The sequence below is a fragment of the Cygnus atratus genome, chromosome 13 (genome assembly GCF_013377495.2).
Source record: "Cygnus atratus isolate AKBS03 ecotype Queensland, Australia chromosome 13, CAtr_DNAZoo_HiC_assembly, whole genome shotgun sequence".
NCBI lineage: Eukaryota > Metazoa > Chordata > Aves > Anseriformes > Anatidae > Cygnus > Cygnus atratus.
The window spans coordinates 11,160,712-11,187,017 of NC_066374.1; the positions used below are offsets into that span (position 1 = coordinate 11,160,712).

General features: G+C 57.0%; 1 protein-coding gene across 1 annotated transcript; it reads right to left on the reverse strand.

The window, feature by feature from the left end:
* Positions 1–4,026: 4,026 nt before the first annotated feature.
* Positions 4,027–25,793, reverse strand: F8 (coagulation factor VIII). The gene is made up of 27 exons (XM_050713376.1): positions 25,645–25,793; positions 22,711–22,835; positions 22,294–22,416; positions 21,848–22,060; positions 20,757–20,828; positions 20,264–20,371; positions 18,988–19,209; positions 18,472–18,718; positions 17,351–17,525; positions 16,279–16,372; positions 15,413–15,624; positions 14,924–15,074; positions 14,577–14,786; positions 11,769–13,354; positions 10,690–11,498; positions 10,128–10,293; positions 9,743–9,949; positions 8,987–9,215; positions 8,692–8,874; positions 8,376–8,492; positions 7,099–7,170; positions 6,741–6,826; positions 6,470–6,625; positions 5,534–5,678; positions 4,895–5,043; positions 4,423–4,599; positions 4,027–4,182 (listed from the first exon to the last, which is right to left on the reverse strand). The coding sequence occupies exons 1-27, from the start codon at positions 25,791–25,793 to the stop codon at positions 4,027–4,029; spliced, it is 6,339 nt and encodes a 2,112-aa protein (XP_050569333.1).
* Between the last annotated feature and the right edge of the window lie 513 nt (positions 25,794–26,306).

Here is a 26,306-nt window from a genome sequence, read left to right on the forward strand (position 1 = left end):
GCGGGACCCCCTGGGGCTGGGGCTCCCCGGGGGCCACCCGCAGAGGAGCCCTGGGGAGGGGTGGTTTAGGTTTCGCGCGTGGGAGGCAGGGTGCCACGCGTGGGGCTGGGGGGGCGCTGGATTCACAGACCGCAGCAGGGCTGGTGGCGGCTGCTGGGTGCCCGGAGCCGTCAGGGTGCTGCTCTCCTCTTGCAGGCCCCGTCCCTGGTGGTCCCATGGGATGGGGCCGTTGTCAGGCTTGTGTTCTGGTTACGGGTGGAGCCTCGGGTGAAGTCTGAACTTTATTTCGGGATGGGAGCATCATTCTGGGAGAATCTTTCCTTCTTTATAATAAGCTGAAACAAGAAGGTGGTTCTGCTCCTGGCCTTTCCACACCACCTCTGGGTTCCTGCAGTTTGGGGGTTTCTTTGAGCTGCGCTCCATGAAGGCTCCACACCTTTCTGCACTGCTTCTCTGAGTTCCCCGGCTCACCTCAGTCCAAAGCTACCCTAAGAAACACAGGGAGAAGGTGGCTGGCCAGCTTATACAGGTGGCCAGAGGTGCACCTGCCCACTGCCACCTCGTGCTGGTGACAGCGGGCATTTCAGAGCTGCGACCCAGCAAGCACAGGCCCTTGAGAACCTGCCCTAGACAAGGGGACACCAGAGGGTGGGCGACGTGCACACGTACGTGAGGCAGCAGAGGAGGAGCAGGATCAGCAGGGTGACGGGGAAGACGTACAGGACTGCCCGTGGGATGTTCTGGTAGAGGTGAGACCACACATCTCCCAGGTAGTCTGCCAGCCAGGACCGGCGGGCACCTGCAGAAGAGGCATGTCCTGGTGAACGTGAGGAGGAGAGCAGAGAAACACTAGAAATACCATCGCCTTTTCTTCCTGGGTTGGAGTGGTTTTGGATTTGAGCGTGTTTTGAATACCCGCCACGTACTTACGTTGGATCAACTGGTTGGAGCCTTCCCTCTCCCGTGTGTGATGAGAGGCTTTCCCCTCATGATCCAAGTATCTCCCCTGGTCTGCCACCAGCCTCCTCCTCAGCCTCACCCTGCCCACCTGGGAGGAGGTGGCCTTGGCCTTGGAGAAATGTTGGGAGATCAGGGCAGTCAGCACAAGGAGCAGGAGGAGGATAGCGCGCAGGGCCATGGCCTCTTGCAGCTGCGCGATGATTTTCAGGCGGGCCCTGGGGCCCAGTCTTCGTCTGCAGAGCTCCCTGGGAAGCCTGTAAAATCAGAGTACAGTGAGAAAATAATGAACTAGGTTGGGGGCCTAGCAAAGTCCCCAGGTGCCTGATGGCATGCAGCACTGACAGATGTGCCCAGGAGGCCAGAGGACGCTGCTGGGACCATCCTCCCCCTATCCAGGAGGGATCTGCAGGGCACTTAGGAGGAGATCTCAGCCAGAGCAACCCTCGTCTGGGCTGGGGGAAGAATGAATGTCATGGGATGGTGGGGCAGGGCCGCAGCATGCGCTGGTGTGAGCAGAGTGAGGCCACTGCCCTCCAGGCAGCACACTGGCTCCAGGCTCTTGCACCCGCAGCCTGTGAAGCTGGTTGGTAACAACACAGGGTGGGAGGCAGGAAATACGGAGAGTGAACCGAAGCCTTGCAGCCAGTCTTGGAAAACGTAGTGGGAGGGAGAAGTGTGACAGGAGGCAGCTGACAGACAGAAAAGGCAGGTACTGTTCACTCCCTCCTGCTTACACACAGGGAAACTGAGGCAGTGGAGAAATAATTTCTGCTTGGGCCGCACTAGAAAGGGATTTCTAGCCCTTCCCCTGCACAGAAACGTCTGTGTCTCGGGGGAGGCTGCGGTGCATCTCAGAGCTGTGTCATGCCAGGAGGAAACGGCGTCTGGTCTCCATTCCCCACAAGATAAATGTCAAGAGACGCTTCCAGTAATGGATGCCAGAGCTTGGCAGGCCCTGACACAGGGCTCCTGCTCAGCACAGCCCCTTCGCTGCTTGCTGGGTGCCTGGAGAGCAGCCTGGAACTGCTCAGGGATGCTGGCAAAGGCTGTTTGGTTGCCCACTGCGATTTCAGCAGTCGCCTCTTTGAAAATGGTCCAGAGAGGGCCCTGGTGCAGGCAGCTTTCCCTCTGATCTAATCCCGTGTCACCGGACAACGGTGCCACGACAGAGCAGCTTGCTCTTGGAGGCAGGATGAGCCTGAGCATGCACTGGTACAGGCAGGAACCGTGACCCTGCCACGTTTGGGCTGAGCTGGGGTCTCTCAGGAGAGATGTAGTTTTCCTGGGAAGAAGGCTGCCCTGAGAAGTGCCCGAGGTGGCAGGTTCTGGGCTCCTATGCTGAAGGTGAGACCTTGCACCAGGTCTGTGAGCTTGCAGCCACTGCGCTGGCAGGGTGGCTGTGGCACAGCCCTGCCCCAGGCTGGGGTGCTCCCTGTTGAGAAACTTATGGTCCCAGCTCCTGTCTCAAGGCCGGCTCACGCCAGGCAGCGTCTGCTCACATCTGTGCCTGATTATTGTCAGAATGCAATTAAGCCAAAGGGTAATTGCATCTCCTGCCTGGGGCTGTAATGTAATCACTGCCAGGGCCACAGCAAAGGTTCCTTGTACAGCAATGCGGAGCCAGGCGGTCGCATGAGGTTTTCAGCCCTGCTTCATTCAAGACATCAGCTTCTGATCTCTGCTGGGTGTGGGTTCCTGGATGGGTCACGCCGCTGGGCTGAGCTGCAGCACGTGTCCCTACTTCCTCCTGGCACAGGCCGTGGCGGGGAGTGTCTGTGTGCACCACTGTCCCCTGCCTGGTGTGACCGAGGGTGGGCAGGAGGGTGCCCATGGCTGGGACACTCTGCACTTGGCTTTCCTGCTCCCACCGAGCCTGGCTGAGCGGTCGGGAAACCGTTGCCTCTCCTGCACCCTGCTCGCAGCTGCCAGGAGCTGGGCAGCCTGGAGGAAGGGTTGCCTGTGGGGAAGGCCGACCTCAAGCTCCGTTTTGTTTTGCCACGAGGACGTCCTGGTTCTCCAAAAGCATCAGGAGCCTTGTTGTGGTTTCAGACCGAATCAGCGGCACCTAAACAGGCTCAGGTACCAAAACACTTCCCCACTGACAACCTTTCTGGCCTGCAGGAGAGACTGTGCCCCACACCAGCAGCCAGGGTGTTGTGGGACAGCCAAGACCCCCTCCCTACCCAGGGACTCACAGCACAGGGTGCAGGCGGGCGCAGGCTCTGCCGTGCCGGTGGTGACGATGCCACTGCCCCCACAGAGGAGAGGCGCGCCCCCCGGCAGCCATGGCCCCCACCTGCCCGCAGCACCCCAGGCCTTTCTGAGGTGGCCATCGTTCCGGAAGGTCCCCACTGCTGGGCGTGAGGCAGAAGCAGTCCAAGGCCCCACAGAGTCACTGCACCAACAGAGCTGCTGCAGGGAGCAACAAGGAGGGTGTTGCTGGAGGCAGCCCTGAAAAGCCCCACGGTGGCATCGGGCCATGACAGCAAGCACATTATGGGAAGGAGATTAAGGGAACTGGAGGACCAAAGCCCAGTGCTGAGTCAGGTTGTGCAAGCGCTGCCTCCAGGCAAGATCCGAAATCCCCACTGGTTGTGAAATGTGCGCTGGGGAGGGGAGCAGGGCCTCCGCCCCCAGCCCTTATCTCAGCCACTGCCTCCTGCAGGGCTGTGCTTGTGGAAAACAAAGCTGAGGAAGGATCTCTGGGGCTAATTAATTACTAGCTGCTGGTAATGCTGACTGAGCCCCTGGGGACTCTAAGGTTGGAGAAAAGGAGAAAGTGCAGAGATACTGGAAAATTACTGTTTAATTCTTCAGCATTATGCCTGACTACATGGCATGTGGTAGATGAGGGGCAGGTAGACTGATGACAAACCATCCGCCCCATCAGCAGGAGCCACCAGCATGGCCAGGGCTCCTGGAGCAGAAGAACCTCTGTTGATGCCACCAGCACCTCCTGGACACACGGAGCGAGCACAGCCCTGCGGGGCCAGCTCCATGAGAGTTCAGTGTCCAGCTGGACGTGGGTCCATGGGCTGGCACTGCCCGTGCCTGGCCCTGCAGCCATCAGTACTCCTGCTGAGTGTCACAGCCAAGGAACTCTATCCGCAGGGCGATGTGGTTGTGCCACTGGCGGGGGTGTATCCTCACGTAGCGGACAAAGAGGGGTGGCTCCAGCGCATTCATCACTGTGCCGGTGTGGTCTTGGTTTGCCTTGAAAATCTGGAAAGGAGAGAGAAATCTGGGGTGCTGCTGTCTGCTCTGCTGGGCTCTGGTGCAGTGAGCCCGTGACTTGGAGACAGGATCAACATGGACAAGCAGCTCTTGGGAACTCTTTAGGATGAAGACAAGCACAGCTCGGCTCACTGCTGTTGCAAAAATGCTGTGAGTATGTTTGCTGCAAAGGGCTGAGCTTGCTGCCCCAGGGCTGCTGCAGGATGGCTGCGGGGCAGCTCTGCCTACCTTCTCCTTGCCGTCCTGCAGGACCGGGCTCCAGTGCACGCCGTTCTGGCTGCTGGAGACAGCAAACTCCTTCACGAACATGTGGGTGAACACAGCCTTGGCACCTTGGGTTATGATTGCAGTCACCTTCTTGGTTGCTTCAAAGTCCACCTGCAACCACTCGTTGGGGCTGTTGCTCTGGGGGAAGACAGACAGACTCCCGTTACCCCTCAGCAGCACCGCCGGCAGCGATGAGTAGACATGCTCATTGTAGCTGAAGTCAAGCTGCACATCATCCCAGGCTTCACCCGCCCCATCAGGTGTCTGGTTGGAGCTGCTGGGGGCAAATCCCCCGCCTGCATGCTGGCAGCCTGCAGGGCGCATGCGGTTGAACCACTATTCATCACGCCTTGGCCAGCAGACGCAGCGAGCAGCCAGCCTGCCTGCTGGCATCCCCCCGGCTGCCTGCCTGGGGTCTCCCTGCGTGGGCTACCTTTGGTCTCCACGCGTTGGTCCTCCCCTGGAGGTTGAGGCGGGCCTGGGAGGGTGACCAGCTGGAGAAGACGTTGGTGCTGTAGGAGGACGCGGAGATGCGCTGGTCGGGGATCCCTCTGCTCTCCATTCCTAGGGGCATGGAGCAGCCTGGAAGAGAGAAGCAATGCTTGTCAGAGAGGGGAGTGGGCCCATCGTGGAGATGCCTCCTGGCTGCTCCCTCCTCCAGCTGCCCTCTGTGCACTTCCCTGGGCACGGCATCTCCCGTGCCTCGCTGCAGCATCGTGGGCCCTGCACTGCTCGGTGCCCCTGTCTGCAGCGTGGCTCTGGCTGGGGGGAGCCGAACTACACCTGCACTCCTCCACCTTCTTTTCTCACTGCTGCCTGAGGTTTCCAGTGGTTCAGGACAGAGCACCAGTGAGAGCCCTGCGTTCTCCTTCTGGTGCTGCTGCCTCTTAAACCGTAATGAGGTTTTCCACCTTCATTCCCCCAACACCTTAATGCCATCTCCTTCCCCCTCCACAACTGTTAGGGCAGCCCCGAAACACGAGGAATCATCAAACACACGGAGCTGGAGCACTCAGCACCCCACTGGATCCGGCCCCAGCCTCAGCACCCGGTGCCCCGAGGCGGGACGTACTGTTCAGGTCGCAGCCGAGGAGCTCCATGCGCAGCGTGGTCCGGATGCTGTAGTGCGTGGGGTTGATGCGGATGTACCGGGCTATGATGGGGGGGTTGAAGCGATTTTCTTTCACTGCGGTTCCATCCACGTTTGCAAAGAACAGCTGCAGGGAAAGGGTAAAAAAAAAGGGGCTGTCATACTGGTGGAAAGAGAGCTAGGCAGGACAAGGATTAGCATGGACAAGATCATTTCAGTCTGGCACTTCTGTATCTTATCACCATCCTTACAAGAGGACAACAGCTCAGGGAAGTATTTTGAGATGTGACTCAGACCAAGGGAATGTGAACGGGGCAAGCCAGGGCAAACCACTGAGAAAGAGGACTGGGAGAAACTTGGGGTCCATACAAATAAACTTTTTATATTTTTACCAAACAAAAATAATAATAATAAAAAAATCAGTCCTGGGACTTTTGAACTTGGGAAGAGTTTTGGCCACAGCTGGTATACTTGATGGAGGCTTTTCTGGGTACTTTTCTTCACTCACTGGAATGACCAGCCTATGTGTATTTAGGTTGTGGGTTTTCTGATAAACAGAGATCCACCAAACCGTCTGCATCTGCACACTGTTTTTAGAAAGCCAAATTTGCCTTTGGGGTCAAAAGAGATATTCAGGGAAAATCTTTTGCCTACCTCTATATAAAATGCAACATAATCTTAGTGTTGATCTCACAGCCACACGGGACTGTGGAAATAAATAACAATTTAAAGTGAAAGAGATGAACACAGTGCTTGCAGATCTATGAGCTGCAGTTCAGTCATCCTGGTGGTGAAGGATCACTCTTCCTGTCCTAACTAAATATCTGGGGGCCCAGGAGATATCTATCTTGGGTACCGAGCTCCCCAGCCCTCATCACCCCAAGAGGCCCCATCCTGGGAAGCCACTCCCCTCCTCACCATCTGGGTGCTGGTGGCGTTCCCCTTGTATTGCCTCCACCTTTGCCCGTCGAGGCTGTAGAAGACAACAAACTGGGAGACGTAGAGACTGGAGAGCTTTTGTCGAGCCCCTTGGGTTTTTATGCCGTGAATGATCATGAGATGCAAAAGGTCCACCTGGAAACAAAACAATGGGGTTAATCTCCGACGGTCGTGCCTGTGTGTCCTTCTGCCTGGTACACCAGCCACTGGCGTGCCCTTGCAGTGTCCCCAGCCTCGGGGCCCCTCTCACCTGGATCCAGGCATTGCCGTGGGCAGTGCTCCAAGCGTTGATGGAGCCGGTGTTGTCCAGCCTGGCCAGGTAAGGGGCCCACTGCCCTGTGAGGAGAGTGCACAGGTATGAGGAGCACAAGGCAGTGCCATGTCCACCCCCAGGGTAGGGCCTGAGCAACACCGATCTCCCAGGGGGTCGGTGGCCACATGCAGGGTGGCAGAGCCCTGACACGATGGGAGGGCACCCCCAGGTCCCAGGTGGGACCCCAGCGTAGGCATGGATGGAGGGGACCTGCTCTAGCCAAGTCTTGTCCAGGGCACATGATTGGGCTGTGCTGGCTGAACCTGCCCCAGCGCCAGCAGCGCCCCCTACTCACCGTACTGCCCCGACGCCGTGATCTGGGAGTCCGCAATGTGGCCTGAGGCCAGCCCCAGGGCATTTTGGCAATCTGCAGCCCAACAGGAAGAGAGGGGAAGGAGAAAAACAGAGAAAAACAGGCAGAGTTGGTTAGACAGAGAGGTTTTTGAGTCTCTCCCAACCTGGGGAGCTGCCTCCAGGCTCAGGAAAGTGTTCTCAAGCCTCCAGGAGCCCCCAGACTCATTTATCTCACACCAAGTGGGAAATCTCATGCGTCTCTGCATCCACCCCTGAATTTTCAGGGTCCAGTAAGTTCTTGCTCCTGATCTCAATGTCCAAAGCAAAGTACCCATCACCAACCTCCGGCCAAGCTGGTGCTGTGCTCCCCAGTCCCCAGGCCCCTGACCTCCCATCCCCACGTCCCTATCTCCCAGCAATGCTGACAAGTGGCTCTTCCTTACACCCGTGTCTTGCTCCCGGGCCTTTTTGTTGCCAGGCAGCACCATTTAAAAACAAATATCACGTCGCTAAAGGGAAACCTGCCTGGCACCCCTGTCTGTCCACGTCTCTCTTCTGGTCTGCTGAGCACAGGGCTGTTTGCCTTGTACAATAACTCTTACTATTAGCTACTTGTCACTTCTTGGCATCACTGCTGCATGGCAAATGCTTCTGGGGGAAAATGCAAATATGAAATCTTAAGCAGATTTAACTTATGGAAACACTTTCTGGCTGACATTTACTGCTCCTTTAGGAAGAGGAGAGGGGCTGTCACGGTGTGATAAAACACCCAGCCTCACAAACCACTTCCCCCAGCGCTATTTACGGTGAGGGAGAAATGTGTTGTTCTGGGGGAAACAGAGACAGATTTCCTGTGCGTATTTGGCAGTTGCTCTCAGGGATGCTTTCATCAGCACAACCTGCCATCAGGCAGCGTTGCGCTCTGTGCCTCAGTTTACCTCTTGACATGGGGTCGGGCACTGGGCACATCACCCTCCTGACAGCATGGGCTTCAGTCAGTGGGGTCAGTGCGTTTTACAGGGGGTCTAGGGACCCTCAGTTTTGGGAAACATGCCCTGGGGGCCAAGATTTGCAGCCCAATGAAGCTGGTCCCCAACCTTCACTGCATCCCGGGCTCTGCTAGAGATGAGTAAGGCGGCAAGGGCTGAAGTCAGGACTTCAGTGAGACCCAGAGGACCTCACTTAGACAACCCATGGAGAAAGCTGAGAGCCCTGGGGGACAGGGAGCTCAAAGCATGCTGTACAGCAGCACCCAGCCCTGCCGCTCTGGTCACTCACCCAGGTTGTACACGAGGAAGAGGGCACTCATCCCGGCTTGCTGGTGCTCCCCCACTTTGCACTCCACCTGCCAGATCCCAGCATGCGAGGGCCACATCTCCACTGTCCCAAAGACACCTGGCCAGGAATGGAGATCAGAGGGGAGTTACCAGCCATAACAGGCTGCTGTGGTGCCAGGCACTGTGCAGACACACAGCCTGACTCTTCCAGACCTGTTCCCCATACTTGCTATCCCCCACAGGCTTGGCACACCCTAACAGGCATGGACATGAAGCCACGCAGCTGGGCTGTGCACAGTGCTCGTGCTGTATCTCACCAGGGTAAAGGTTGTAGACTCCCATGTGGTACTCCTGGCTAGTCCTGACGCTGAACATCTGCCCATGAAAGTGGACGGAGTGGATGTCCTCGGTGCTGCCCATGTTCAGGAGGTGCCATCGGACCCGCTGCTGCTGAGCCATCACCAGCCCGGGCAGCGTGTCCCTCACATAGCCATTGATGGCTGGGGAAGGCAGTGGTCAGAAGCAGCTGGATCACGGGGTGCCTTAAGGCCCCCGAGTTTTCCCATCCCAGTATAGACTGTGGGATGGAAAAGGCAAGGGCAAAGATCTCACCATGGAAGGAATGGTTTCTCCTAAAGTCAGGGTTGTCCGGCTGGATGTGGCAAGGCGGGCGGCAGTTTCTCTTCATGTTCTCCAGGAAGTACCAGCTCTTGGTCTCGTCAAAGATGGTGAAGAGCAGGGAGAACTCCTGCACAGCCAGCTGCCGTCTGGAAACAGGGTTCACCACGTTTTGGCGGCAGATGATGAGTGGTCCGATGAGGCCCGAGTGCAGGTCCTTCTCCTGCCGGGGAGCCAGGAAACAAGTTGGAGTAGGACATAGCGTTGATGCTTGCAAACATCACAGCAGCAAGGAAAGTGGTGGCCCTGCCTGCATCCCTGGCCTGGCTGCCACCCATACACAGGGCATGGCACGAGTGGGGTGGGAGGGACACACTGGGAATCCCGCTGTCCCCAGCTAAGGAAGGCTGCACAGCAAGTGCTTGTACATGCTTTCAAGGGAAGTGGTGTCCCTCTGTCCAGCTGTGCTCCACTAGCATCGCAACCTAGGGGCCAAATTCAACCAGATTTGGCAGAGGCTTACAGGGCTCCAGAATGCAAATTCCCTACAAGTCTCACAAAAATGTAGAACTGGGAAAAGGGGGGAAGCCAAGAGAAGACAAATCAGCAGCACGCGTTCATCGCTGTATTAGACACCTGAGAACTACACCGCCATCGGCTGCTCTAAGCACAGCACCACAGGAAAAGCGTTGACCACACAGCCAGGGCCATGCCACCCACGGTTCACCACTTTCCCAGGCTGCCACCCACCAGGTCCACGTTGGAAAAGTAAGCCCAGGCCTTGCAGTCGAACTCCTGTGTGGTGGGTGCCATCTGGGGCAGGATTTTCCAGGAGTAGTCCCGCAGCTCGCCGGGCTGCACCGCCTCCTCGCCTGACACCGTGCCCTGCAGCTCCTCGTAGCCTTGCAGCGTGGAGTGGAAGGAGAAGGGCCGCGAGGCCATGTTCTTGAACTTGACCTGTGTTGGAGTGGAGGAGAAGCAAAGGGAGGGTAGGAAGGGGGTGGAAGCAGTGCTGAGTGCCCCCACAGGCACTCCAGAGCCTGCAGGCACAGCTCAGTGTTCGCTCGGGCTGAGCAGAGCCAGCAAGGAGGGGCAGGATGTCAGGAGTTATAGGAAACAGGGACTTTCAACTCACCATGATCACATCTTCAACTTCTGCCCTGATGTACGGCCCAAGGATGCCCAAGTGTTCGTCCAGTTCTCCCCGTATCAGTGGCTGAGTGAAGGAACTGTCCAAGTACTCTCGGAAAACCACCTTGCGGTACTGTCGGAAAGGCTTCCTCCTGCCACTCCAGGGGTCCCTGCGGGGATGAGGGCGGTGAAGCAGCACGGGTGAGACTGCCCCTTACAGACAGCAGCAGGAGCAGGGCTGCTGTGGGGCCCAAGGGCACAGCCACGGGCACCTACACTGAGCTATCTGGGGAGCGAGGGGGCAGATCTGCACCACAAGCTGGGTGATGCAGAGCCTAGAGCATCCCTTATGCACTTGCAAGGATGCTCAAAGACCCTGGAGGTACCGAGCTCCCTGGGCGGAGGTGCAGTGCTGGGATCATCCTTCCCCCGGGCTGCTTGGCACAGAGTGCCTGGCTAGGCCACACAGTCACAGACCTGTGATCCTGCCTGTCCCAAAGTGCCAGCCGCGCATGGAGCCATGCCACACTATGCCAGGGCAACACGTGAGGGGCAGCAACACTTACATGGCTTTTAGGAAGTGCTGGGGTCTCTGGTTCCCATATTCCCACATCACCTCCACTGCTGCAATGAAGTACTGTCGTATCCGCCCCTGGAAGGAGCGTGGATCGTGCTCCGCTTCTTCATAAATGTCAAAATCCTCCATGGCCTGCTCTGTTTCACCATAGTCATCATAGTCCAGTTTGTCAGCCTCTGGCCTCAAGTTGTTCAGAGCCTGGTTCTCCCCATGTCCTGGGGCATGGGTCCTCTCCCCTGCCATGCTGCTGCTTTCCCCGTCCTCCTCAGGCTCTCCCCGTTTCCCGGTTTCTCCAAGGACATCTTCCCCCCTGAGCACCTGCCGTTCATCCGGACTCACTTGCACATGTTGGGCTGGCTTCTCAGTAGTGCTGTGCCTGAGCTCAGGGCCGCTCAGAGGCAGGGAATAGTTCTCCTCGGAGGCCAGTTTCACAGGGATTTCCTCTGGGCTTTGCCCAGAGGTGATCTCAGGCACAGAGCCCTTTGTGGCATTGGCCTCCAGCTGCTGCGGCCGGGGACTGAACCAGGCCCTCTCCAGACCCGGCTGCTCCACGGCATTTGTCTCCTCCTCCATCTGGCTTCTCCCCTGAGCCTGCTCGCCCCATGGAGCCCCCCAAGCAGCCCCTCTGCCTGGCTGCAGCTCGGCCAGAGCTGGGCTCTGCAAGCCCCCAGTGTGCCCCGCTGCCACTGCTGAGACTGGGTCCCAGTTTGAGGCCAGGTCTGCGGCCACGGCACCATCCTGCGGTCCTGAGCTGCCAGCTGCTGGCACTGCCTGTGTGGGGAGGGAGCTGCCACTGCGCTGAGCCCCTCCGCTGCTGCTCGGGGCTGGCCCCCCCTCAGCATGCCTCTCCTCAGCTCCGTCTGCAGGCACAGCCTGTGGATCACCCCTGCCTGGGCGCTGCCTCCCTTCAGTCAAGTTCCCCGTTTCTTCCAGGCTTGGCTGGGTCACCATCACCTCAGCCCCAGAACCGTGTGATTCCAGGGACCTCTTCTTGAAGCGAGTGCTGCAAAAAGGGGAATGAGGCCTGCACCCTCTCTTTCCCACTGCTGGCTCAGGGGTCTGGCTGGCCAGATCCTGCTCTGCTCTGTTATCTGCAGAGGGGGACACCCTGCTGCCAGGAGAAGTGGTGCCTGGAAGGCCCAGACCCCACACCAAGCCTCTGCCCTGCAGTGACCTGGCTTGTCGGGGCCTCCAGTCGGGGCTGCCCGTGCTCAGGGCTGGAGCTCCAGGTCCCTGAAACTGCTCAGGGCTGTTTGAGAAATCATTTGGGTGCTGCCTTGTGTCATTGGCCACAAGGTTAGGTTCAGAAATGACAAGTCTGTCTGTCTCTGGCAGTTCCTTAGTGGCCATAGCACCCTGAAACACTGCCTCCAGGATTAACTCATCCCTCTCTTCTGTCGTCAGGTAGCTGGAAGGCTCAAGGTCATTGCTGTGTGCAAAGGTGGCTTCGAGAAGGCTTGTGCCTTTGGCAAGTTCACTGGCTTCTTCTGTGCCACTTTTTGCAGGCAAGGAGTTACTCACATCTGTAAGGATTTGCTCTTCTACAGGCCTTCGGGGTCCCAGGTCTGGGAAAGAAACATTTTCCCCTTCAAAAGATTCATTAAAGCCTTGTGAAAGCACTTTGTGAGGTCTTTTTTCCAGCCTAGCATCTAACTCCTTTGAGGAATGACTGCCTTCTCCAGTGTGTCTCTGAGACCCAGTGCGGGAAGTTCTGCTGTCCCCTGGCTTGTCTGAGGGTGCTGAAGAACTGGCCAGTGTGAGGGAGGAGTTTGGGTCAGTGCTTAAAGCCAGCTCCATATTGATTGTCTCCCTTGACTCATGGAGATTTAAGGGCATTTCATCAGCACTCTGTGAAGATGTGTCTTGAAGTCCCAGACTGTGCTCCAGGTCGTTCTGGTGAAATGAGCTCCAGGTCCCTTGAGGAGAACCTTCACCAGCAGCAAAGGCAGCTGAGTCCCGCAGGCCCGCTGTGTGAGCTGTTGTCTTCTGAGGCTCTGCTTCCAGGATCTCTAACGTACCGCCAGACTGGACCATTATCTCTTTTACTGGCTCCTGTACTTCTAAGATATTTGTCACCTTATTTCCCACCATATCATCTGGAGCCGATGTAGCTTGGTGCAGCTGTTTCTGACCTGCTTCGGAGCTAGCAGCACCATGGACCTCTCCACTGCTGCTTGCCAAGCGTTCCCCAGAGGGGAGAGCCCCTTGGTCCTGGCTGATGTATTTTGACAATTCTTCTTCGTCTTCTAAGAAGGATTCGTAGGACACTAGATCATAGTTTGTCTCCGGCAGAGGTGGGGAAATATCAGCTGGATGTGGGTTACCCGAAAATGTTGATGTGCCATTGGAAGAGGGACCAGAAATACTGCCATTGCTCGGGAGGGCCCCGTGGCTGGGTTCTGTCAAGCACAATCTTGGCTTCCCCGTCTCATTTTTGGAAGAGGTGACATTGTTCAGCTGCTCACTCACACATGGTCTGCGCCATCTCCTCCTCTTAGAGAAGCCCCTTGGTTGGGGGTCAAAGGTATCTTCTTCATAAGCCGCATAATCTTCCTCATCAGGGTATTCCTCATGCTGGCACTGAGAGACTGTGAACTTGGCATGCATCCCTCGGTCTCTGAAATCAGGATTCAGGCACCCCAGTGTCCAAGTGCCTGTCTCGGGAGAAGACAAGAGGACACCATCAGCACACCGCAGTGGGAAATCAGAACTGCCATCCCCACGCCACTCCCTTGCTAGTGTAACCTGTATTTTCAGACAGCCTCTAGATCACGCTAGTAATTTCAACATTTCCAGAATCCCTAGAGCATCTTACAGCCAGGCTCACAAGACATCAGGGTTGCTGGTAACATCAGAGGTGATCCTGACAAGCACCACCAGCAGGGCTGGTGCTTCCTGCCAGAGCTCAGCGAGCTGCATGCACCCGTGAGGCCCCACCAGCCGCTTGGTGAGAGGAGTTAATGTACTGAGAAACCACAACACCTCCAGTATTATCGCCAGCAGCAGAGCAATCACCATTATCCACCCCCAAAGACGTGCTGGTGCTGGCAGATACACCTCTCCCCCAGCCCAGACGTAGCCGTCACGTCTCTCCCACTCGAGGAGAAAGAAATGAAAAGGCTGCCTCTTGCTCACATCCCCAGCCAACGCACTTGCTCTCTGCCAAATAAGTGTGTAATAACCCAGCTCTGACGCTGGAGAGAGCTGTCATCTGCTGCCGGCCGACTGCTTGCCTTCCTCAGATCAGCAGGCGGAAAGCAGAGCTCAGAGGGATGCAATGTTTGGCTGGAATTTAGAAAGCTTCCTGGGTATCTGGATACCCAGAAATACTCATGGATACCCATGACCAGCGTATCAGTGTCGGCCAAATTCTGTGTTTCCTCCGTTAGTGAGGAAATGGGTAATGGCTCTGCTTTTGCAAATACTAAGGGAAAAAAAAAAAAAAAGCTGAGTAGGAGGAAATAAAAACCAAACCCTTCCTAAGACTTCTGTGCATCCGGTGCGCCTGTCCTTGCAGAGGTGTGTGGGTAAATGTGATGCCATGAGCAGCGCTGGAACCACAGCAGGGACAGCATTGCCACTGCCACCACATCACTGCAGCCAGCTTACTGGCTTGGCAGGATGCGTTTGACATTAATGCACCCTAATCGTGAAGTAAGATATAGTAATTTAAACCATTTCTTTGAGTTAAGCTTTGGGGAGATGTAATCACCACTGTTCATTTTGCTGCTCCAAGAGGCTGAGCATCCCTTTGCTTTTGGGGTTGCCAAAATGTGATCTGGTATCAGACCGCAGCATTGCCCCTGCCTGGAGATGCTCACTTCGCCCTGCTGTGATGCCCAGCCCGTGGTCTATGGAATAGCCCATGCTACTAACCTGGCTTTTCCACGCTCATGAAGACAGTTTCTCCAGAAAATGGGAAAAGGGTAAGCACGTCCTCAAAGACCATGTTGCGCTTGAATGTGTTTCCAGAGAAGAAGACGGAGAGGAAGTCTGTCTGGGCCCCAACGCTCAGGACATACCAGTACACAACTTCATGCAGGCAGAGGTTCAGATGCAGGTTGTCAAAGACAAAGCCATTAATAGCTGGAAGAGAGCAGGGTATGAGACATTTCATCAGGACCTGGCTCCCCAGGGGCTGCCGAGCTGCTGCCCATTCCCTGGGGCAGGGACCAGCCAGTGTCTGTGTGGGCTTTGTGGGGAGCCTCCCGCTGGGCACTTACTGTGCATCACATTGGAGGCATAAAACTGGGGGTCCTGGGTATCCACGTGGGCTGCGTCGGTGCAGAACCGCCTGATGTTCTCCTCCAGGTACCAGCTGCGGTTCTCATCGAAGACCGAAAACAGCACCAGCCTTGTCTCATCCGACATTATCTGGGAGGCAGAGAGGGAAGGGCATGTTGCTGGCCTGGCCAGAGCAGCACCCAGGGTGCAGGGTGGCTGCCAGCCCTTAGCCTGGGTGCATGGGGAGCGGTTTACTGCTTTGCACATAAGGTAGGGTCCAGTCTTGGAGGGAAGGGAGCATGCAAGGAAGAAGACAGGGGGGTGGGACTGATGGCAGGGTTGAAGACAACTAGACAACCAAATTTGGTTTTACCCAAATATTTCGCCCACCACAGTTATTCCAGCCTTTCAGCCTGGCAGTTAAGGTGGCAAAGCATCTCCTTGCCAAGGGAACGTGATGCTTTCTCTGCCACACCTGAAGGACCCACCTGATTTCCTCTCTGGTCCATGGACTTCTTGAAGCAGATCAGGAGGGGCCCAATCAGGCCTGAGGCTGTGTCCCGTGCCGGGTTGACGGAGCTGTAGTAGAAGCGGGTGAGGCAGCGAGGATCCGCTTGCGTTGGCCCATCCTCTGTCGTGACCCTCCAGCTGTAGGTGAAGGACTGGCCAGGGGCAATAGGTATGTCCTTCACGTCCTTAACTGCCAACACACAGCCCAAGGGCACATCTGTTAGGTCAGGACTGCTCCTGCAAGGGGTCATCCCGCTTTATAAAAGAGTTCCGAAAGGAGGTTTCCTGATAGCAGGAGCCACATAGAAAACTACCCAAACTGGTAGTTTTGGTACCAAAAAGGGCTGGTGGGCCACTTTGCTCTTTCGACACTCCTGAAAGAAAACCTGAATTGTGATAATAACATGTCACAGACCCGGACCAGCTCTGAGCTCCTTAGCAGCTGCCATCCCACTTCTGCCACTTTGCTCCAGACCCTGCAATTGGACCTGAGCTCGGCACGAGGTGCTCCTGGCAGCGTTCACCAGGGATGGGTGCGATAGGTACTGCTCACTGCAGCCATGTCAGAAAGTGGAGACCTCCAGGGTGAACCAAACCCATCCCAGCTCCTCGGGTGACAAAGTCCCTTCTTCCAGCCATTACCCAAGCCTTCTTTAGACACAGTTACATGGCACCAATGGGGACATGAACCAAGAATCGTCTCCAGGAGCCATGGGTCTCAAGTGCTCGGATGGATGAGTTGGGCAGCTAGTCTTACCACAGGCTGGGGGAAGCTCTCCTGGCCCAGGAAAATGGCACTGGCCACCTGACATCCTAAACACCCATGGCCTGCCCACGGCCTTACCTTGAGAGGACTTCATAGCGTGGTACGGCCTTACGCTGGTGAGGCCGTGAGGGTAGATGTTGTACGGTCGGCTTGCCAGATTCCTGAACACAATCTGAAACAAGGACAGCCAACAGGACATTTAGCACTGCCAGACTGTTGTGAGCCCTCATGGCTGCCCTCAGGGTGTCCATGCAGGGGGAAAGTGCTGGGCTGTGGTATTGGCACTGTCCACGTCTGAAAGGGAGGAACCCGGACACATCCAGGACCACAAAGAGAGAGGCAGCAAAGAAGAAATGACTGCTTGTTTCTCCACCAGACTATGTTGACCATCTTTCCGGGAGGTGCCCACTTTGGGTACATTTTGGGAGGGCGCAAAAATGTCAGATTTATGAAAGAGCAGGTTGCTATCTTTAGTCTACCTTTCCATACGAGACAGAAGAGCTCTGTCAATCCAGGAGGCCCCAGAGGGCCAAGACACTGAGTGTGCACAGCAGTCAACAGCTTCAAAGTGCTCCCCACTTAACTGTGTGAAGCCTTTCATTTACATCCCCAAATAGCTCTGTCGGAGCTTCACCACAGGCGTTACCCTCAGCTCCATGTGCACAGACACACAGGGAACCCCAGGCAGGGAGCGGAAATATGAAGCTCCTGGAAAGATCCCATTCCTCCCAGCAGCAAACAAGTCGAGCGGGCAACAGGGCATGTGAGGAGACCCAAGCAGCAGCCCCCAGTACTGTGTGGTAAGAACACTCAGATGGAGAGGAGTGGAGAACGAGAAGGCACTTCTGCCTCAGAAGAAGGTGCTAGATGCCATGGGTCATGGATTAACTCAAACAAGTCCTAAGATGACTACAGCGAAGGGGGCTGAGCAAAATTATGAGCATTCATGCTGAACTCAGCAAGAGTTTTAGCTTTGCCTTTCAATAGCATCTCCCTTTCTGTTGAACTTTGGACATTATCAGACATGATAGATCTCCCCAAGGACCTATGTCAGACCACAGCCAAGAACCAAGAGCTATTAGGAGGAATAGCATCAAGCTTTTAAGCTTTCCCCTTCCAGTCTCTGTGTGGAAAACAATCACTCTCTCACCTTAAACTGATCTCCAACCTCCCCCTTCAGGACAGGTCCCAGAATTCCCTTATCTGCTTGGAACGACACCTTGCGCTTCTTGAAGGCTGCATCCTCATATTCCACAAACATCACTTTCTTATACTTTGAACCAATCCGCTGAGGGCCAGCCTCCAGGAACAGGCTCGTGGTGTTTCTGCAGGCAAGAAAGAGCAAATGGCCACATGCAGGATGGCATCCACATGCATCCCTGGCAGCCCAGGGATGGCCCAGCCAACTGCTGTACAGAGGCAAAATAAAAAGATATTCTCATCCCTGCAGGACACCTCAGCACCCTGGAGCAGCAACCAGTGCTTCTTTGATGGGGAAACTCCTCAGCTAGGCTGCACATGGGCAGCCTTGGGCTCACGCTGCCCTGTCCTGGAGGGAAGTGGTGACTGGGGGAGCTGAGAGCTTGGCGGGCGGTCCCGTGTCAGGGCCATGAGTGTTGTGTGGAAATAACGCAGCAGAGCAGCTGTCTGTTCTCAGTATCCCAGCTCCTTAGCAGGAGCCAGGCCTGAGCTGGAGAGGACACCCCCTCTGGCTGCTCTCTGCCAGCCCTCCCTTACCCCACGAGGGGCTGCAGGTGGCTCTGGGGGCCGGGATGTCCACCTAGGGCAGAACCCAGTGACCCTGCTGCTGAGACAGCCCCAGCCCACACACCCCGCATCAGCAGAGTGGCACTGGGGCAGGTGACAGGCGTCACTGCTGTGTGGTGCTGACTAAAGCACAGAGACTAACGGAGTGTGCCCTCTAGAGCAAGTCCTTCTGCAGGGACGGCCACCCACACCTCCGGCTGCGGGCACGTCTCCCAGCCCTGGGGCAGGAAGGCGCACCAGGGGTTGCTGCCTGCAGGGGCTGACCCTGCAGACCTGCACGACGGAGCTGCCTCAGACAGCCACCGATGGTGGCATTTGGTAAAAATTGATAAACATCAGTTCCTGCCTTCCCACAGCCCCCCAGACCCATCCTTGTCCAGCGTCCTTAGCTGGGACAAAGCTGTCCAGGCTGGGCAGAAGGAAAATAAATTCCTGGGGAGCAGGGGAAGACCTGGCAGAGCTGCCTGAGGGAGCAATGCTGTGGCCTCGGGAGCTCGCTCTCACCTATCCAGAGATGCCGGCTTCACAGGGGCGTAGTCCCAGTCCATTTCCTCAGCCGCGATGTAATGGGTCCAGGTCACAGGGTCCTTCTTGGCAAAAGAGCGCACTTGGATCACATGGTAAGCTTCCTCTTCTTCTCCTTCTTCTTCCTCATGGTCCTCCACCTCCTCTGGCTCATCTGACAGCTGCCCCATCTTCAGCAGGCGCTCCTCCGGGCAATGCTCCACCTTCACAAGGGCCTCCATGCCGGCTGGGTTCGGACAAGGGGCAGGAAGGGCCATGCTGACTTACCTGCACAGGTGCTTGCCCCCCCAGGCTCTGCTGGAAGATGACCTCTCCACTGCTATCCCCACCAAATGTGCCACCACGCAGGCCAACACATGCCATCCCGGTCACGGGCCGATTTGCACATGGATATAGCACGATTAAGCAGGAATGGCCTTGGAGATGCAGCACCACACAGAGCCCAGGGCATCCCCTGAACTTCTTTTTCCCTGGGCTCCTGAAGGGTCAGGTTACCTTGCTGGTGGGACGGTATCTGGCAGAACAACCGAAACTGACCGGCTGTTCCTGGCATGGTCTGAGCTGTGAGATACGTGGCAGGGGAGATTTCTAGGCTGCTGAGACGGTGGCCCCTCACCAGAAACGTGTGTCCCTCAAAGAAGACGGAGTGCACTTCTGGCCCAGTGCCCAAGCCTATCACGTGCCAGTGGACCTGCTTCTTGAGGCACAGCGTGAGACCTGCCGGGAGGGAAGGAAAGCACCCGGGAGTCAGGACACCTCCGTGTCCATCCCGTGTCCCTGCTCCTGGTGTCACGGACACAGAGCCCAATGTGTGCAGAGCACAGTCCCCTGCCCTACAAGCTTCAGCAGGAGAAGTCACACGTAAATGTGGGCTGTCTGAGCACAACAGAGGGGCAGGTCGCATCACCCGGCTGAAATAAAGCCAGGCTTACAGAACAGCGGACCAGCCCCTGCAAGGGCTTTGGAAAAGGCTGAGAGAAGCGTGCTGACGGGAGCTCATGGCGTGATGCAGTGGCAAGACGAGCAGATGCACTCCCTGGCTCTATAAAACAGGAACAGGGAGCTGGGAAGGGGAAGCGTTTGTCTGATCACGGTGCTGGCAAGCCTCACGCTCAAACACTGCATCTGGGGCAGGGCTGCAGCACGTCTTCAGCAGGAGCTGAAATACCCCAGGAAGGGCAGAGAGAGGTCACCAGGATTATTTAAAGGCCGGAGAAAATTCCTTCGTTGGAGAGTTTCAAAGAGTTCAGTGTGCTTAGGAAATGGGAGAAAACTTGACTGCGTTGTAAAAATATTTTCCTGGGGAGAAATCACTGTGTGACAAAGGGCTCTGCAATCTAGTGGGGAAGGGAATAACAAGTTCCTGGAAACTGAAGCCAAACAAAGTCAAGTACAGAGCCAAGCACTTGTTTTTAGCACTGAGTGCTAAAAGTGACCGGAATAGATCCTTAAGGCCAGGGAGGAGACAGGGGGCAGGCTCCATGCCGAGGGTCTCAGCTCTCCGTTGTCACCTCTCCACCAGAACCTGTCCATCAGACACATCTCGGGCCAGGTCCCACAGCCACATGGGGGGTGCTGGTGTAGGTGAGGACCTTCATGAGGGGAAACCTGCTGTGCATGGAGCAGGTCTGCTCAGCTCCATGGATCCACCAGGCCAGGGAATTCAGGGGACTTTTGCTTTTGCCTTTTATTGGAGAAAGGTTTGCAGACACAGCTAGACCCCTCTTGCCTCCCACCACCTCCATGCCCGCCCCAACAGACCGGTGCTCACCGGGCAGCGAGCCGTTGACGTAGCCGTTGATGGTGTGCAGCTCCTCCCTGGTGTGGGGCAGGGGCTGAGGAGCTGCCGGAGGGTCGGGCTCAGAGTACCAGCTTCTCCCTGTGGAGAGAGGAGGATGCAGTGTGAAAGCCAAAACCCAGGGAGGTCAGTTGCTCAGTGCTTTTTGGAAATCCTCGGAGACCTGTCCACTCCACGTGAACGTGGTGGTGACTGTTGCACGTGACAAGGCATTTCTCCCCCCGGCTTCAGCCCGTGTGAAGGGCAGAGGGGTGGGAGCTGGGGGTTGCAAGCTCCCTGCATCTGGGGCATGGAGGCAGGAGCTGCAGTGCAGTACCAGGAGCACATGGGCCAGGGGCTGTGCAGGGCTTGAACCCCTCAGAGGGAGCTGAGCGGCTGTGCCCACACCGTGGCCAAAGCATGCGCCCCAGACTGGGCTGAATTCAGGGTCTGACACCAAGGTGGTCAGCTCAGGTGGGGCAGTTACCTTCATCAAACACTGCGAACAGCATCACAAGGTCTTGCTGCGTGTCCTGGGTCCCATCGCTCACCAGGGTCCCTGCAAGAGGCCACGGAACGGGGCATTTTAAGATCAGCAAGTGCCATGCCCATCTTCCCAGGGAAGTCCCTTTCTGCCCTCCACAAATCAAGGCCAGGCTGTGGATTGGTTTTGCCACGTCTCACGAGGTCAATGACTGTCACAGCCCTGTTCCCAGCCTTTCATCCCTAAAACCCTGTGGCTGAGAGCAGCTGCCCCAGCATGCACCGAAGGGGCAGCCTGCCCTGCCTCTCCCTCGCAGGCTCTCGGGATTCACTTAGTCACCTGGAAGAGCCCATTTCATCCAGCCCCCTCATCAGCACCATTGTCTGCACTCCTCGTCTAGACTTTGCTTGTCAGCAGAGAAATAGTTCGCGGCGAGTCATCGGGGCCTGCAGACAGAGCCCCGGGTGAGTCGCACCCACAGGTGCCCATTCCTCTCCGGTGACTACACCGGGGTCTGGACAACCACCTCCAGGAGATGGCTCAGCCAGGGGAGACCAGTTCTGCCCCAGGTTCACTTCTTGACGCCGTGCACCCCAGAGATGGTTAACAGTCAAGATTTCCTCATCTCCACGTCCACCAAAGGAAGAAAGAATGCACAGGTACTGTGGGTGAAGCAGTGCCCTTGTGTCCTGTCTCTGCCCTTGCTCATAAAAAACTTTCCTTTATGTCTTCCAACAAAATCCTGTTTGGCAAAGTGCCCTGGCAAACACTGAATGATTGTAGCTTAGTGAAGCTTTGAAGGAAAGACACGTATGCTTCCACAGAAATTCACCTTATCAGTAGATAAGGTTCAGCTACAAGGCAAAAGATTTCATCTGTAGTCTGAAATTTTGCAAAGGCAAAAATTAACCAAGTTCTCTCCCTTCTAGGGAAATCCAGGGGTGTTTGCCTCCCACACTGGGAAGGAACTCCTTGGGGAAAGGGCCAGCTCACTGACCCCACTGCCATGCTCAGCCTCTGGAAGGTGTCTCTGATTCCTCTGCCTCTCAGCTCATGACTGCACCTGACCTGTCCCCATCCTGGGTTGCTCTTACCAGGCCGGCACACGAGCAGGGCTCCAATCAAACCGGAGTTGGTGTCCTTCACGCTGTCGATGTTGGAGGAGTAGGAGTGGGTCAGGCATGGTGAGTCACCGTCTGTGGGGCCCTGGTTTTGCTGGATTTCCCAGATGTAGGTGTGCGTCTTCCCCGGATCCACCCTGTCGCCCTCCTTCTCTAGCTGGCTGGTTTCATCCTCGTACCCTGCACCTGCAGCCAGAGGAACAGCCTGATTTCACTGAAGCTTTATCCCCAGCACACGGTGGATACAGAAATGCCTCCTCCCCACCCCAAGCCCCCTGGCGAGCCCGACTTCTGCAGGAGATGGCTGGGCTCAGGGCAGCAAGCAGAGCCGACACCAAGGTCGGGGAGGGACGTGCCTCCTCCTGGGAGCAGGAGGTGCAGCACGAGGACTCGCAGCGTGTGGCCATGGCCCGACTCACCCTCTGACGCCTTCCAGTAGGACACCCCGATGGCGTGGAGGTTGTACGGGCGGGAGGCCAGGTTCTTGAAGGTGATGACCACTGTGTCATACACTTCTGCTCGGATGGTGGGGCCCAGGAGACCTGGAGGGGGAAGGCAGCGAGGTCAGGCAGCTGGGCGGTCAGCAGTGGGGCTGGCACAGCCGCTCACACCCACCCACGGGCCCTGAGGGGCTGGCTTTCCACCTGCACAGTTGGTCCCTCATGTAGCATGGCAGTATCAAGTGCTCCAGCACCAGCAAGGCTCCCTGCACCCCCGGCAGCTCTGCCCAGGTTTTACATATTTCCCACTCCTGGTTGAGAAGCAGCTGGCCTTCACCAGCATCCGCCCAGGATGGGTTTGGCCACTGGGCTCACTGCTCTCTACATGGTTCTTACCCATCCACGCCGGCTTGGACTTGGGCTGTGTGAAGGAGGCATCGGGGAACTCCACAAACACCGCCTTCCTGTAATGTGGAAGGGCACCGGGTGCGGGGGGCTGAGGTCCCGGCAGCCCTGACACGCTGTAAGAGGAAGGAAAAGCCAAGGCTGATTGCACAGATGGGCTGCAGCCATCCTCTTCCTCCTCTCCCCACCAGCACGCCGCGCCAGCCCGGGATCGCTCACCCTCGCATCCTCTGTTTGCTGACAGACACCAGGTGTGTTTGGAAAGGTTTTTCTCGGCTCACGGATGCTGACGTGGCCGTGATTAATGCCATGGCATTAGTCACGATGGAAGAAGACAGCAGCAGGCAGCACGGTGCCACACACGGCTGCTCTGCGCTGCCCGCCCCGTCCCCAGCACCCGCAAGTGTGGCAGACATCACCCATAACCTCTTCTTCCTCCCCTGCTCCCTCTGGAAAACCTGTGCCAGGCGGCACGGCAGTGCGTTCCCGTCTGCACTGCAGCCCAAACAATGTCTCCACATTCGTTTCTTTTCTGGCTGAACTGGGATTTACAGCCAGTCCCTAAAAAAAACACTCCTTGAAGCGGGAGGATAAAGGAGGCTTGAACGTATTTCACACCCCACTTATCTCCGCTGGCCATTTTTGATCTGTAAGCAGCTTAGTTAATTCATTTTCCATAAGGGATCCAGCACGTTTATCAGGATAACAAAGCCATTAATTTCTCCAGGGATTTTAGAGGCCCGCTTATCAGCCCCAGCCCCAGGACTGAGACCATTTCCAGTAACCAGACAGACCGCCTCCAGCCTTGCTTTGTTTGGAGCAGGAGCCAGGTGGTATTTTTTTCCCCCTGAAGAAACAGCAAGGGCTGCTCTCCTGCTCTGACTAAATAAACCCAGGCAGCAGTTCTCTGCCTGAGTCTTCCTCGAGGGGAAGAGGAAGGAGCCAGCGTGACTAAGAAGTTGAGGAAAGCACGATACACTCGCCCCCAGGCTGCTGGCTGCCGTCAGGAGACCTTGGTTTGCTCACCCCAGGGCCAGAGAACTGTGGGCAGAGCAGGGCTGGAGTCCTTAATCTCTAACTCGCAGCAAGCCCAGCTTGGAGACATATCTGAGACACCAGGGTCCAGTCCTGCTAACTTTGCAGCAAACAAGGGAGAAGCCCTCTGGAGCCGGGGGATTCTGCTGGCACAAAACCCAGCCCCTCTCGACACGTGGGGCTGGCTGGCAGGAGGTGTGGGGACATGGGGGCTTAGCGTGGGGCCCAGGCAGAGTGACGGAGCCATCGCAGGGCTGAGGGACGTCTGGTCCAAGAGCTGCTGGCAGCTCCCCTGCACGCAGGGTCCCTACCGACTTCCTACCCCGAGGAGCAAAGTTCCTGGCGCGGCCGATCAGCATTGTTAGCCGCAATATCTGTTCATCTCCCAGAGCCAGGAGACGGCCAAGGCCAACACCCCACGCCACCGGAGCACTCAGACAGCTCGGGGCTACGTGGCCGCCAGCGCCGAGCCTGAGCCGAGACCCCCGGGGCTGTTGCGGGACACACTGCAGGTCGTGTCTGGGGAGAGGGGGAGAAACTGAAATCATGGGGAACGTGCCAGAGCAGCCCCGGGGCTCATGCAGGGCTTTCAGAGGTGCACCCCTGGGGCTGCCCAGCGGTGTCTGTGGGGCTGCCACGGGGTGCTGGTGCCATGAGGGAGAACCGGTGGAGCAGGAGGTGCCCCAGGCACGGCTCGGAGGCACTTGGCTCACCTCTGCGTGCCCTTTCTCCGCAGCTTGGCTGTTTTCCTGCGTCCTCCCCAAGCGGGAGGAGCAGGGCTGAGGCTGCGGGAACAAGGCCCCTCTGTCACCCTGCTGGGAACCACGCTGCCCAGCCAGCCCCGCTCCCGGCCACGGCTCCCCCGGGAGCTGCGCCCATGGGCAGGCCGGTGCCCTCCGAGAGGGCTGAGGTTGTCTTCTGCCCTGGTAGGAAGGGGCAAACAGCCTCAGGCCACCTGCCTGGTGCCCACAGGGTGGTCCCACAAGGGGCTGCCCATGGTAACGTGGCTGAGCAGAGGGAGACTTGCAGTGGGACAGCATGCTGGGTGGCTGGGGTTGGGGGGGAAGGCAGAGAGAAAAATGTCTCGTCTTTTAGGCATGCTGGTGGAGTGAGACTTGTGTCCTAGAAGCGGTTTCTGGCTACACAGGGATGCTGGTGAAACAGCCTGGGACAGATGAGAGGGTACAGGTAGCAGACTCCCCCTCCACCCGCAGAGGAGGCAGCAGCAGGGTGACACAGAGGGGTACAGCTAGATCCACAGGGACACAGCCATCCAGCTCTGCTCCCCGCGCTGGGCTCAGAGCAGCCCATCCACAAACAGCTTCACGTCTCATCCCCGTGCCCAAGCAATGCAACAGCCACTTTTCCTTCCCTCTCCAAAGCATTCAGGCGAAGCCAGCATGCTTTCCTCCCTCCTCTTGCTGCCTACCAACACCATTTTTTGCTCAGACACTAAAAGTTACATTCATTCCCTAAAGGGAAAAGTCCGGCCCCAGCAACATAACGCAGGCGAAGATATAAATATAATGCAAGCAAAGGTATAAACAGCTGAAAGTTAAGTTTTCCTAGGGGTGCAGCAGGAGCACAGCTCCCCAGGCAGGGAGACATGGGGCTCCCCCTCTGCCTCAAGCTCCCCATGGAGAAAGCACTGGCTGGAGAACCAGCCCCGGGCTCCCCGCACAGACTTTAAAGGATCACCAACAAATGGTGTTAAAATAAAGCAGCACAGGTCTGCTGCTCTCCCTCTAGATTTACCCCACCTGTGCATTATCAGGGTTGCACTTAGCATGCTCTGTTTGCTGCCCTACGTGCCCCCCAGACCCAGCATCACGTACGTGGGGTGGGAGAGCAGCCCTAAGTGCGCTGGAATTGCAACAGAAAAAGCTTTACCCCGCAGGTGTTTGCAGCACGGAGAGCAGGTCGCTGTGTGTGTAGTCCCAGGCGGTCTCCACGGCCCCGATGTAGTACCTCCGGACTTTGCTGATGCTCTCCTCAACCAGGCAGAGGAGCACGAGGCAGCGCAGGGCTCCCGCCAGCATAGCGCCTGCGGCTGGGAACCGCTGCGGCTTTAGGAGGAAAAGTGAAAAGGAAGGGGAGAGGAGAGAAAAGCTTTTATCTTCTCAGCCAGCTGTCGTAATCCACAGGAGAAGGTGATTTAAAGCCAGCACCCGCGGCCTCCGTCAGAGCGCTGGAGAGTTTCCCAAAGGCATCAGGGGAGGAATCACTCAAGCGGGTTAATGCAGAGAGGAGCGTGTGAGCGACGGCCTCTCCCTCTCTTCCTCCAGGGTGGCAGTGACAGGAGGAGAGGAAAAAACAAAGGGAAAGGGAGGGCAAACGCGGCATTAAGCTCGGCTGCAGGACCCAGCTGGCTCTGTGTCCTGGCCTGTGTCTGGCAGTGAGGTGAGGAAAGGGAGGGTTGCAGAGGAAGGGAAAGTTAGGTGCGGTCCCTGCCTGGTCCCACCTTCCCTCTCACCACTGAGGGCAGAGAAGGAAGCAGGTTTCGGGCCAGCACCCAGTCTTGGGAGCCTCCGTATCCCCCACAGGTCAGCCTG